At 42.6% G+C, this 14,503-nt stretch overlaps 1 protein-coding gene and 1 pseudogene across 1 annotated transcript; one reads left to right on the top strand and one right to left on the bottom strand.

Moving 5' to 3' along the window:
* Positions 1-10,258: 10,258 nt before the first annotated feature.
* LOC120268474 (NADH-ubiquinone oxidoreductase chain 1-like) lies at positions 10,259-11,768 on the bottom strand. Its single transcript, XM_039275869.1, has 3 exons — positions 11,756-11,768; positions 11,495-11,666; positions 10,259-10,658 (listed from the first exon to the last, which is right to left on the bottom strand). The coding sequence occupies exons 1-3, from the start codon at positions 11,766-11,768 to the stop codon at positions 10,259-10,261; spliced, it is 585 nt and encodes a 194-aa protein (XP_039131803.1).
* A 365-nt stretch (positions 11,769-12,133) lies between these two features.
* Positions 12,134-13,465, top strand: LOC120268473 (annotated as a pseudogene).
* The last annotated feature ends 1,038 nt before the right edge of the window (positions 13,466-14,503 follow it).

Below are 14,503 nucleotides of genomic sequence, written 5' to 3'. Positions count from 1 at the left end.
AGATAGGGGTTTTTCGGTCTTAATCAAGATAGGGTCGGTGGCGTCGGAGCGTTAGTCTGTGAGGTCTCATCAAGAGTCCAATCTCTTTGTACTATGCTTTTGTGTCTTTGAATAAAAAAGAAAGGAGGGTCGATTTAGGATCCTTCCCTTCCACTGCATAGCTGCGCTATTAAGTACTACGAGTCCTCTGTCTCACACATCTAACCAGCTCGCGTGGTTCACGGTTCACTGAAAACTCTCATTTGTTGAAGCGAGCATAGTGTGGGCGCCCGAGCGAGAAAGGTCTCTTCTTTCGGTTTATTCACCGATCCGAAATGAAACTTAGCACTTGTTTTCTTAGGGCTAGGCGTTCCACGAGAATCGAGTCTATCAAACCAAAGATGCACTCACTTCTCCGATCGATGTGGCTTGGCCTCTCCAGCGGTGGGCGCAGGGCCTTGGATGCGCTAGCGATCGACACATTAGGGGAATGCTTTCCTGGGTTTCTCAGCCTGGTATCCTGCACCTCGGCGTTCATGATATCTACATTCAAGCGTGCCCCGAGAGACCGCGGTCGAAAATCGCCCGCCCTAGTCACACACTCGTTTGTTCTGAGCTAGGATCAAACAATTCTTACCCCGGCTCTAGCATGGCAAAAATGTCAAGCATACATGCCGAGTGAGTTCTATTTTACCTCCCACAAGTAAATGAAGATATCATGGTAAGTTCTTAGCAAAGGGCTTTCTTTCTTGTCCCTCGATAAGTGAGTCTTTTTGCATGTGTACTTGAGATGCGATCGTGGTCAAGCTGGGCAACCAAAGAGATTCTCTTCGATGTGTACTCGGGAAGAGAAGGTACTCATTCTTACGAGCTAGGGAAATGAAAGAGATGCCTTTTGCATGCGTTTTCTATTCGATATCAATATCGAAAAAAAGTTTCCCCTTTCAGAGGCGGGTCAATCAATCTATCATTTATGGATGGGGGTAGGCTTCAAATAAATCCAATTCAAGCTAAGCCACTGAAAAAAGAGGTCTTTCTATCTTGGATAAGAGACAAGGACACGCCTACCCACAGAGCAGAAGTTTAAAATGGAACAAAGACTACATCCAATAATAGGAGCTTTGAAACCTATCTCAACCTTCATACTTTTTTCAGGCCGAATGCCAATGAAACGCCTTCTTTATTCAAATAACTGAGCTCTTGTTGAAACAACGAGGCGCTGCACAAGAGGATTGGAAAAAAACACTCCATTCTTTCTCCGGCTTTGCGCCTAGGATAGTACTTGAAAGGGTCCGCTTCACCCTATTCTTACCTAAACTCTCATTGGGCCTTCATTGCGCTACACTTTACTCGTCATAAAAAGCGAGAATTAACCAATAGAGATTTTCTCAAAGATTTTTTTCTCTTGTTTTTAGGGTTTGGCTTGTTAGATCTATTGTTTTTCAATGTATTGTTACCTCTTTCTTTCTTATTCTAAATCTTCCGGGTCTTGCTCTCGACTACTGGGGACCCTGCTTGAGGGAGTTTTGCTTTCACATGGAAAAAGGAAATATCTTTTTTAGTCACTGCTGCCGAAGACTTTAAAGACTCTTTTCACAATAATAGACAAGATCAAATGAATGCAAAAAGATGTTCATAAGCCCCGGTGATAGTGAGCTCCTTTTGCTAATCTTGCCTTTCATCTCAAAAGATTGTGACTACTATCGCAGTTCTATGAGAAAAACATCGCTGATCACAAAAAGAATTTCAACTAGTTCCAAAAGGTGGATTTTTTTCTTCTTTTTGCAAGAAAAAGTGGGGGCGGGGTTGGGAGAAGTGGGAGCAGGGGAAGGGGTGCATCAAGCTTTGAGTTAGAGCGTCAATGCCTTGCCAAGCTAAGTAAGAAAAAAATAGCTTAGACTCGGTTAAAGCCCTTACGGAGAGGAGACCCGAGGAAGAAGTAGGCCATGAGATCATATGTAACTACCTTGTTTGTCCCTTAAGTGCTTACTAAATCCAAGGCGAGAGAAGGTGCACTGCAGCGTAACAAGACTTCTATCATCTTGTATTGTCTACACATGGTCCTATAGGGATTGTTTTTCAGTGCATGGAGCAATTTTTTAGTTTTAGTGACCTCTGGTACAACGAACGTTTAAAGTAGCTAGAAAAATAGGCCCATCAGTTGAAATATAGCCATGGTTGCCCTTTTGTGCATCTTGAGCACATGCTGAGTGGCGAGTCGACCCACGTAGAGCTCAAATCTATCGGTCAAACCAAAAACTTCCAATCCATCCTATGAATCGAGGGCTAACCTGATTAGAACCTGACCTTAGATGGAATGGAAAACCCTCGTTCCTTAAATCGAGCTATCCGTGGCGAAGGCCCTTAAACACTGAAGAAAAAAAGAGCTTCTCTCTTTTTCATCTTAATGAATTTTTAGTTCAACTCTAAGAGGGAATCAAGATCTCATATGTTCCATTCTGTATGTGAGTGCGTATGGGGTTTGACAGGTTGGAGTGCGGATGGAAGTTCCAGAAGCCCTCGGAGCATCAAGAATTTTTTTCGCGAAAATCGGGGCGCTTTTATGAGTTTTTGAGCGTCTTCTTCATTATTTTCATCGAGTGTCTTGTTTGTAGCCTCTGCTTGACCATTGCTCGGGGGTGAGGATTAATGAAATAATTAAATGTAATCCACGTCACATAATTTCATTATTGTAACTGCACTGAGAAGAGCGTAGCCTATTATACGTTACCCGACATCTTGGGTACACCAAAGCGAGTGATGATGTTCTTTTTAATGAACACGCACGAGTGTAGAAGCTTTGACATGTACTGAAGGATTCGGCTTCCACCTATTTTTACTGAAGTAATCGAGTGCATGATGGGGACGAAGGCATGCCGATTGGTATTCTCAAGCTGTGCTTTTTAAGGGGCCCAATCAAATCTAAGGCCCATATAGAGAATGGCGGTGGGTGACGTCGGAGGATGAAGTGAGGGATCTTTGTGGCATGGATCCGGCATTTGATACACAGCATAACATAGAATCTTTGGGAGTCTTCTTTCTTTTCTTAAAGTATGGGCCAATAATTGCCTGCCTCATGATCTTCTTAGCCAGACATCGAGCATTGGCGTGACCTGCATGAGGCGCCGTAATGAGCTTCTTCCATGCTTCATTATCATCCACATATCTCAGGAGGACACCGTTGTATGAATATCGATATCAAATTCCTCCTCTTTAGGTGTACCTCGTCGCCATCCGCTTGATTGCCTTCTTGTCATCTGTCGTAGCAAACTAAGGAAATGATCCATCTTATCTTCTAGACAATTATTGATGTCGTCAAACAATGGATTCCCATCTTTGAACTCTTCGGCCGTGTCAGCGAGCATCACCTCATGAACTTCATCTGATCGGGCTTCCTTCTCTATTTTTCCCTGCTTCTCTCAGAAGTTCTTGGAGCCACTGATCTTTCATATCTATGGCTGGAGTTCCTTGCTTTATGATGATGATGGTCTCATGATCCGTTCCTAAAGGGAAGGTCAAAGCCCGAAAGCTAAGGAGGCATAGGTAGATTATCTTGGATTTTATCCTCGTTCACTTCTTAAACTCTCCTTCGTCCTTTCCTTCTCGTTTTCTTCTTATAAAGGACCTTGAAATCCCCAGTCAAATTGACAAATCTAAAGTGCAAGCCTATCAAAGAAAGTGCTACCTAGATTCATAGGTTGGCTCTATGAATAGCTTATCCTTTCAAAAGAGCTTATTCTCTTATTCTCTTACGAGACAACCTATTTTTGAACCGATTCAGTGCTAACACGGGAAAAAAGCCAAGTAGCGGATAAGATCCCAACGACTATTATTCCAACAATAGCAAGAGCTAATATGAAGACAAGAGCGGTTACGTGAACAACGGTTATTCTCGTATTCTCTTCCGTCGAAGCGATTCATCTTCAATTGCACAAAGCAACCTTTTCTTTAAAAAAGAAAAGAATCGAGTTTCAACCTCAAAGGCAAATGCCTATTCCTATTATAGCACCAGCTCATTCCCTTCCCCATGTGGATTCTAAACCTTGCCTTAGTGCAAGAAGTGACTTGCGTGCCTTACCTTATCCTATTGCAACTACTACTGTTTAATAAGGTAATGCTATAAAAAAAACAATCTAGTGCTCCTTGGGATTCTATATAGTCTGATTAGTGTGAATCCTACTCCTTTCTTTCTTCTCTCCCTCTCTCCATCATCGGCAATCGGCGGATAAGAAGGTAAGACACGAGCGGTAATCCGCATCAACTAACGAGTTTTTTATTCCCCTTCTCTTCCTCAACGAGGTTTGCTCAAAGCTCTTTCTATCCATCGATTCAAGGATTGCCTTCATTCATTACGCTCATGGATATCTTCTACTATTGATTAAACCTCCTATTGCTCTTAGATTCGAGGGCATAATGTAAACCTTGTCCTATTCCATGCTTCCGATTTAATTCCTTGAAATCTTCCACCAGCGAGTGGATTCATTCTTCCTAAGAGCATGCGGATGAAGTAAGACCTTATTCCAGTAAGACCATGGTAAATAAGTTCATTGCTTTAAAAATGTCGGTTACTAGTAGCATTCGAGGGCCGGGGCAATAAGCTAAGCTCCTTGCTTTTGGATAGTTGGAAAGCTGTGAAGGCTTGGGCATGAAATGAAAAATAAGACTTGAAGCCATTGGCAAGGACATGCTAATGAGATGCTTTCATCGGCATTTTTGAAGTCGTTGGAACCCACATTGGTCTATCAATTCCTTTCTTTTGAAAAAAAGGGCTTTCAACTAGAGTGGAGCGGGTGGCTTCCCTTATTTTATTTGTATTTGAGATAGTTTCATCATCAGTCTGCATCGTCTTTGCTCATTAATTTTTGATTCCGTGATGCGCCTTTTATACTATATTACTTTTATATTATATTAATAGGGCCTCTCTCAAAAGATTGATTCTAGGATAGCTTGTTCTGGACTTCCCTATTGGTTCTACAGAGGTAGGGGTTCAAAACCATTTGAAGAATAGGGCGCCCCAGGGGGCATAAAAGAATCTATCTTTTGCCAATCAAAAGGGCTAGGGTGGGAATAGATAAGTAAGCTAAGCATGGCCCTACCAAAGAGGTGGGTTGGTTTAAAGATCCTTCTTAATCGGTGATTCCGTTCGGCCGAGACAGCTATCGAAAGAGCCCACCGCGGACTGAGAGATACATCAAGGACAGGATGGTTGGATAGCTCCTTTATGGGATGACTAGTTCAGCCACGTAATCCATCCCTAAAATTGTAACTCGATCAAAGGATGTAAGGAAAGCCCCCTACACTAAGCGAGCTAGAAGCTAAAGTGAATATGTTTTGGCATATTCTTCTTCTTCCCTTGTCGATGCTGAATGAAAGAAGTACCTCGCTTCTTTCCTTATCTACTAGACCCATAATCATATTACGAATGTGTTCACCAGACACCGGCCCTGACTTTAACTGTGCACCTGCCCCCTTGCTTTGACTAGGAACGATTGACTGGGAACGAAATACCCCATCTCTGACTTTGACCCGTCCCTTGCTTTGACTTTGCTACCTTGTGCTTTGAATAGCTACAAAGGAGTCCATTGCTTGCTTTTACTTTGAATCCCATCCCTCGCTTTCACTCACCCCCATATATCATGTCGAATAGATAGATTCACTGACCAAATACAAATATGAGTATAAGAGCAAGATTGATTGACAAATAAAAGGATAAGAAAGACATGCTGAACAGAAAGACATTGTCGAAGCCCTCAAACGGCAACCTCTCCATGTCTTTTTGACCCTGCCCCATATGTTCACCAGACAATATCACACAACACAGATCGACCCCTCAATCGCCGGAAGCGCGACCGCATTCCATCATTTATCTGCCTTCGGGCTAGGAAAATGCCCACGGCTTATACAGAAACCAAAGAAAAAGAATGAGATTAACCAAAAAGAATGTAACGAGAACCGAAAAGACATGCTCCATCAAGAGCCATTATGAGCAATCAGGTAAGGTGGAGGCCAACTAGCCCTAAGCTCGCTAGCGGACTACTGATCTACTTTTTGATCCTATTTTTTCTCAAAAAAATTAATCCTATAAAAAAGAATTCATCACAGAGCATCCGCCTAGACTCTAACCGCGCACTAGCTGACCAACGCACTCATCAGTCCACTCTAGCGCTGACACTCTACCACTGCTTCCGGCATTCCTGCTTCCAACCAGCCTAAGCGTGATAGCTGCACCCAGAGCAAGAAACTTGGATAGAAACATCATTAAGAAAGATAAGACATAGGGCCCTGACTCAATGCCCTAGTGAACATGCATTCTTTTATCTATAGTACACGGTAGACTGAAAACCAACCAAATCGGAAGCGGAATCATCTCGGAGCAGTTGCAAGCATTAGAAAGAGCTAGCTTTAGACATAAGGTATGAGAATCAACATAGTACCTGCCGGCCCTAACTTTCCCACCTACTGGTCTAACATTGCATTCTGACAAGGAATAGAGATTGGTTACCACTGGGGTTTTAGCAACTTACTAAGAGAAGGGGCTTAGTCTATAACAAGACTCTGAAGCCTCAACTAAAAAAGCTAAATCAGAAGCTATTTCAGGCGTATCAACCGACACGGACTCTGAAGCGGGATCAGAAGCAACCGGTCCTAGATAAAATAAGTAGATATAGTAGGACTTTCTTTTCTCAGGTTTGATTTTAGCAGATAGTGATTGATTGCAGTTCATGCGTCTTACCCGGTGTCTAATATCTTTCGATGCGGAAGTGTCCAGTGCTCATCGAAACAAAGATGTTTTTGGTCGAGTTGATTCCATCTCCTTTCCCCCACTCCCCGCCCTCAGCTTCTTTTTCGCATACCACATGAGAGTCACCCATTTATCTTTCCGCTAACACCTAATTTGATTCGTAGGGTCTTATATCCGAGACAAGGTTCCAGGAGTCCTTCAAAAACGGAATCAGATCCTGGGGCCCAATTTTTTGGAAAGGAGGATGAACTTAACACAGGGGCTCAAGGTTCACTTCTTCGTTTCCTTAACGACTGCAGGGGGTCATTTTCTCAAACCTCTTTCAGCGATCATTTTTCTTTTGCAAAATAGTTTTTCTTTATACCTTGAGAGGGCAATCCTCGCCATCATTTTTCTGATGGCACATGCACTAAAAAAAGCTTGCAAAAACCTTTGTTTTTGATTTCTTGAAAAAAATTGAAAGATTTCTTTATTTCAAACAATCGGGTTGAGAAGAAGAGGGGAGGAAGATCCTCCTTCATCCTTTAGCGGGTACCCTGTTAGTTAGATCCTATTTTTTTTTAAGCCAGAAGCCATAAGAGATCGGGGCTGGTGGTCCTCTGACTGATGCTTCATTAGCTTGTGGGGTCGTATGCCATCTCCTAGGCCCTTCTCACTCAAGCTCAACCATAACTTATTTTATCTTCCTCTTATTTACTTTACCGCTTTTTTTATTTTTCTTATATTGAGAAGGTAAACAGTATGTGAGCATCGCTTACGCCTTTCGAAGCCCGACCACGCTTTTAACATAAACCTTGCCTACGAGGTTCTAGCATGAAAGCGCTCCTTCGGTCGAGTCCGATCACCGGAAGAATAACTAAGTCGAGGGTAAGACATGTGAGCCTTGTGATATGCGAGGGCTGCGTCGAGACTGCGGCAACGACATCTGATCGAACACCGGATCTCGTACTGTGGGGGAGGTGCCATCAAGATTCCTTGGGTGCTTAGGGCAAGTATGCTTAGTCGAGTTAAGGATTGGGAAAGGGACATGACAGAGCCTACTAAAAAGAGGTATATACGAGTTCGGGAAAGAGATCCGATTAGGGAAAGGTTAGGAATGTCACTTTTTTTATAGGGTAGTAGATATTTTATATCCAATACCTTGTAAGATATTTTCTAGTTCTTGTCCTTTCCTGTTCTTGTGTGAGGTCAGCTTGTTTTAGGTCAACAAGTGAATAAGTTTCTATATTACTTGAAGATAAGGAATTGATATCTCATCAAATTACTGGGAAAAGGACACGCCGGATGGATGTCTTCTGTGTTTTAGGGAGTAGGAAGGAGAGAGTCAACATATAACAAAAAAAAACAAAGAAGGAAAACGACCGAGTCGGTTGTTTGAAGGAACTCTGTGTTGAGCGACCTCTCATTTCCATTAAAAATTATGATTTATTTGTAAAGCTTCACTCACTGGCTTTTCTATCTAATTCCCCATCAATATGAACTGGGATGAAAGAAGAGGTCAGTCAGTTCATAAGGAACTTTACTATGGACCTGAGCAAATATATGATATCTTATATATAAGATTGGGATACCATGTCTCAGGGAGACAATTGACAATGGAAGGCTTCTTTATAGCTGAAAGTTTCAAGAAAGTTGGTTAGACCGAACCGCTAAACCAAGACCGGGGGTTAAGCCCTGACTTCATTAGATTAGCTTCATATAATAAAAGAAAACTCATTCTTTTCCCGGCCAAAGGAAGGAACCATCAAACCTTAGCCTCAATTTCCTTGTGGGTACATCAATGTATTCCCATGGGGTGCATGTCTTTGCCGGCCTATGTGTTTGCTGACCTAAAAAAGGTTCTCGTAGGTATGCGCCAAACGAGTACCAATCACTATGAGCCATGAATCCATTTTTTAGTTTGTTAACTTCAATCCTTAAAAGTCCATTTTTTTTTGCTTTCGTGGTCTTGAACAGAATGGTATGTATTGGCCCTAACTATATATTAGATCCACAAAATCGATAAAGTCAATTCCGCATTGCTGCTGAGTTGTTGACTTATCCACCTCAGGCATTCTTTGAATTTCCGTTTTTTAATTGCGTTGGGGGAAATCTACCAAAGCTAGGCGGATAGGTAGACTCCTTTCCTCGCTGCTAGGAGAGCATGAAACTAAATCAAATGATTGATTTTTTTCACGCGCCCCTTTTTGCGGGTACTAAGAGTCCCGTCACTACCAACTAGCGAGACATCATAATCTGGGCTGGGTCTTGCTGAGTATCAACAACGAGAAAAAACAACCAAATGGAAACAGCAACTAAGTATGGCTCTTGTCCCAGATAATATCCTAGGCGTAGGGGAGATCAGAGCAACATGGAAGGCCTTGACGACGATGCCTGTCCTTAGCTGCAATAAGTAGATCGAGAGGTCATTCCGCCCCTTGTTCCCGAAAATGGGTAATATGTTCTCATAAAATAAATGTTGCTCTAACTTTCTTCTAGAGGACCTAGCTGGCGAGCGATCCCAGTCTGCGGCAGAGAATAAGACAGCAAGCGAGCGTACCTTTGTTCGCTTCTTCTCCACCAAGCACGAAAGTTTAAAGATAACTGTAGGTCAGTGGCTACCTAAGGAAACTCTGATTCGATCCGCCGCCCCCGGCTTGGAGGCATCTACATCATCCCGATCACAAGGAAAGGTTCACCATGATGGGGGGTAAGGTACTTTCATTCGATTCGTTCTAGAAAGAATGAAATGCATAGGGGACCATCCATTATTTTGCGGCATGTTCCTTAGATTTACGGATTCAAAGGGGGCTGTTCGACCTACTTAGTTGGCTGATAATGACAAAGGCTTGCAAAACAAAGTAGCACCTTTTAAATTGAATCTCTAGTAGTCTATCAGTTGTGTGAAGCGGCTTTTCCCCGGGGACCGAAAGGTTATACCTTAATAAAGAAAGCGAACAACGGTTCTTTTATGTAGTACCCCCCTTTTACTAAAAAAAATTAAGGTCGACCTAAGTGACTTTGCGTAGTGTAGTAGAATAAAGGCTACGCACCGATGCTCTCTTATCTATAAGCCTAAGCATCTTCGCTAACTCGCTCGCCTACTATTTCTTTCTTTTTAGTAGGCGAGGCTAGGCTAACTTAGCCGCTGACTTCGACTGTACTGTAGTGGGCTTTCGTCACATTTTCTTTTTTTTATTACCCTTTCTCATGTTTTTTCATTCATCAAGTAGGCGAACCTAGGGGTCCTTAGTACTGTTGACAAAGAAGAACAACCGGTTAAAAGACAGCTACAATATTGAAGATATAGGCCAGCTTGACAAGCATCCTTTCCTCTTGATCTGATGTGCGAAGAGAATGATCTCTTTTTTATGACTTCCACTTCTCGATCCCGGCCTGGAAAAGTGACCGACCAGGGCCCTCTTAATGAAAGAAAGGGTTTATGCGCCCTAGCCCTTTAAGATCACACCTGTGTAGAGTAGATCGTTCAACACCTGTGGCACAAACCTTTTTTGACCAATTGATCCGTCGATCATAGGAAACCGAACGGCCACCCCCCTAATTACTAGACCAACCCGCTCTAATAATTCCATGAACACCTAGCGAAGATATGGCAAACAAATAAAGTAGCCCTATGTTCGGATCTGACAATACCATACAATAATCAAATGGTAGAATGGCCCAAGAGACCAGACTTAACATAAATGTAGCTACATGAGCCATTCTAAAAAGGGATAAATTAGCACTACTTGGTGAAATAGGTTCTTTTAGAATCAATTTCGAACCATCAACTAGAGGTTGTAACAATCCGAACGATCCCACTACATCATGACCCTTTCGACATTGCACAAAAGCCATTACTTTATGTTCAGCTAGCACTAAAAAGGCTACCCTTAGTAGAAGTGGTAGAATTAAACCAAGTATTTCCGCTGGAACAACAATGTACGTTTTAGATTTTCTATTCACTCATGATCGGGGCTCGACTTGGTCAACCCGATCATGATATTTCACTATGATCCGGCTTGGTTGACGAATCATGATATTGACGGATGGGACCTTTTTCTCAAAAACTCGGATCCGCTTTTTAAGATGGTGCATTAACGAATCACGTTATGTTACTTCAAATGGAATCTCCACACCTCACTTGGTGAGCTTATGCTCGGGTCAAGGGATTTCACTTCTAACTAGTGGGTCGAGAGTAAGCTATCCCCTTTATTCAACAGTTTATGGTTGAGTCATTAGGGGTCGGGAATCTTTGTTCTTCCCTTTTTGCATTTTTCACTTTGCTGCGTTTTTTTCTTCATGTACGTCCGTATCGAAAGATGGTCAACACCAGCTGTAATGGTTGAAAATAGGGGGCTAACCGATGACCCCCAAAATCAAGCTTTGTTCGATAAACCAAACAAACAATTTGTTCCGACAACATCGAACCATCTCAACCCCAATCGCCGATCAACCGACGATCGATCGGGGAGGCTGGTTGGGAAAGGGTGATTAGCGGAGAAAGGAATCGATGAGAGATAGATTCTACTCTTTGGTCGGGGACGAATGAGTGGTGCATGAAGCATGCTCGAAGGAGGTCAAATTGAGCATTCCCCGAGTTAGTCCGATCGAGAAGAGGGCGAGCCCAGCGGTCTAGGCTGCATCTCGGGAGTTTGAAGACCATCCCATTTCATACAAGCGGTATCTAACCTTTCTTCCAAAAATCCAATCCCGTTTTGTCTTTTTTGCATCAATTTTTGTGAACTTCATCTTTTTTTCATTTTTTCCGACCATTATATTTTTTAAAAGCACATTGTTTTGATGCAAAAAAGAACCTCTCCAGTCGGGGAAGGCATGAGATATTTACCTAAACCAGTAGGTCCTTGAGCAGATCCCACGTTAGCCCCAAGACGTTGGTCTCTAACTAGAAAAGTCAATGCTTGAGCTTGAGAAGCTTCTGGCCCGGTGGGCCCATCAAACTCAGCTGTATTATTTAACCAGATAAAACAATAAGTGATGAAACCAAAGACATATAAAACACCTAAACTATAAGACAAGTAAGCCTCTCCAGACCATAGAAATGCATGGCGAGCCCATGAAAAGGGTTTGGTTAAGATATGCCAAATTCCGCCAAGTATACAAATGGAACCTAACAATACATGCCCTCCAATTTGATCTTCTAAATCGTCCACACTAACAATCCAACCTTCTCCCCCAAAAGGGGATTTTAGTAAATAACCAAATATAAGGCTTGGGCTAACTCTTTTTTCCTTTGTCTCGAACTTAGTGAAGAACTCAATTCTCTCTATCCAACAAAAAAGTGGGGCTGCACCCCAGTTGTACACTCCCTTCGTTCTATGAACCCTTGTAGATTATGAACTTCGTTTGCGAAGGAACCAGACTTTTGACGGGCCAGCCCTTTTTTACGCGCCACTTTACCCAGGATGGAAAATGAGCTTTGCTCTTCTAGGTGCTGGGAGCTCCCGCGGTTCGCGAGAAGGAAAAATGACTAATCTTTTGTTGCATCTGGCACAGATGAAAAAGAGAGAGCTTCGTCTATCGATGAACAGCGGATTGAGGGAGCTCTTGGCATTGCTTTGTTTTCCTCTCCTTTCCTATCAACGAGTTCCGATCCTTTTGTTCGAAATTTCTTCGTTCATACCGAACCGCTTGCAGAATCAAATCCTATTCCACAAGATCCTATATTAGCTATACTAAGTTTGGGAGGATACGTACCACCTTGGGGTCAGATAAGCTTTTGGGGAGCTACAGTAATTACAAGCTTAGCTAGCGCCATACCTGTAGTAGGAGATACTATAGTGACTTGGCTTTGGGGTGGTTTCTCTGTGGATAATGCCACCTTAAATCATTTTTTTAGTCTTCATCATTTACGCTCCCTTAGTTTAGTGGGTGCCAGTCTTCTTCATCTGGCCGCATTGCATCAATATGGATCAAATAATCCATCGGGTGTACATTCAGAGATAGATAAAATTGCTTCTTACCCTTATTTTTATGTAAAGGATCTAGTAGGTTGGGTAGCTTTTTATGCTCCTAATGTTTTGGGGCATCCCGACAATTATATACCTGCTAATCCGATGCCCACCCCGCCTAATATTGTTTCAGAATGGTATTTCCTACCGATCCATGCCATTCTTCGCAGTATACCTGACAAATCAGGAGGTGTAGCTACAATAGCACCAGTTTCTATATCTTTGTTGGCTTTATCTTCTATTCATCGACAATATTTTTTGTTTCGTCCAAGCAGGATTAGAAGTATTCGCCTTATTGGGGAGAAGTGGGTTATCAACCCACCATTTATACAGAAATGGGTTCTTTGCAAGAAAGAATGACTTCTACCAAAGAGGGATCTATAACTTTGATCCAAGCAGTTTATGTACCTGCGGACGATTTGACCGACCCTGCTCCTGCCATGACATTTGCAAATTTTGATGCTACTACTGTACTATCAAGAGGATTAGCTTCCAAAGGTATTTATCCAGCGGTAGATCCTTTAGATTCAACATCAACTATGTTACAGCCTGGCATCATTGGTAAGGAACATTATGAAACTGCGCAAGCAAAAAGTTAAGCAAACTTCGCAACGTTACAAAGAACTTCAGGACATTATAGTTATCTTTAGGTTGGACGAATTATCCTAAGAAGATCGTTTAACTGTAGCGAGAGAACGAAAAATTGAGCGTTTCTTATCACAACCCTTCTTTGTGGCGGAAGTATTTCTTGGTTCTCCGAGGGAAATATGTTGGTCTCATGAGAAACAATTAGGGACGTTTCAACTCATTCTTTAGGGAGAATTAGATAGTCTTCCTTTCATGAGCCCGCAAAGCATAAGCTGAAATTCTCCCAAACTTAGTCTTTCTTCAAGTATTTGGAACTGATCCAATTAGCCCTAAGATCATTCTTACCACTAGCTACTTCCCAGAATAATCTAGCCTGACTGGCAGTGTTCCAGTCTTTCAAACTTCGAATTTCCAAACCGCCCTCCGTTTTCGGTCTGCAGACGAGTTCCCATCTCACCGCGTGCATTTTTTTTTTTTTGAGGGGGGCAGAGCAATTCATTCTGGAGTAATGAGAGAATGGATTTAGATTGATATGCATAGAAGGTAGGCTGGGTTCGCCATCAACGGTGAGAAGCTCAAACGCATTCTTGGGAACCTGGTGTCGAACTTATAAAGCCTATCGAACTGCCGTTTAAGGGCCCGGTATCGAATGCGCTGATCATGAGACCGATCTAACCTATTAAGGTATGTAGCCAAGTGGTCTATGGCATGTTGTCGGCTCTCGTCTAAGAGTGAAAGTCGTGTAAGCATTCAACATGCTGCTGGTTCTCAAAAGTTGAGAGATAGTTGGCGGATCTCTATCTCGGCCTCTGTCCTGTAGACCAAGGAAGATAGAGTTTGGGTACAAAATGTTGTGCGATAAACGCGGGTAGAAGATAGTTTCAAATGTCAATCCTCATTTTTTTCCTTAGCTTAGGATACTAAGCGTGGTCTTGTTTGTGGCCTCAGCTTGACCGGAGGGGTGCTTAAATGATTAGTAATCCTAAACTCCGGTTGCATATATTCCCCCAGTTCGGGTACCGTTATCTAAGACTATAGACTTAGGAAGACCGATTCAATAAAGAAGATGAGTGTAGATTAAGCATGTCACGCCACGCCTTTCCAATCGGTTAAAGCCATTGGTCTTGCTTCAACCCACTTGGTGAAGTAGTCTGTAGCGGTGATAACAAAATAGTGACCATGACTAGAGGAAGAATTGGACGGTCGAAACCGGGTGTGAAAGAAAGACGTTGAAGGGGCATGG

Source organism: Dioscorea cayenensis, chromosome 9 (assembly GCF_009730915.1).
Source record: "Dioscorea cayenensis subsp. rotundata cultivar TDr96_F1 chromosome 9, TDr96_F1_v2_PseudoChromosome.rev07_lg8_w22 25.fasta, whole genome shotgun sequence".
Classification (NCBI taxonomy): domain Eukaryota; kingdom Viridiplantae; phylum Streptophyta; class Magnoliopsida; order Dioscoreales; family Dioscoreaceae; genus Dioscorea; species Dioscorea cayenensis.
Note: the sequence above shows the minus strand (reverse complement) of the source record. Positions and strands in the feature narration are given on the sequence as shown.

What these genes read in the sequence shown, in the direction of transcription:
- LOC120268474 (XM_039275869.1), bottom strand. An exon ending in CTTTTTTGCATCAAAACAAT is followed by an intron (nt 10,659 to 11,494) that starts GTGCTTTTAAAA and finishes ATGAGTGAATAG; the next exon opens with AAAATCTAAAACGTACATTG.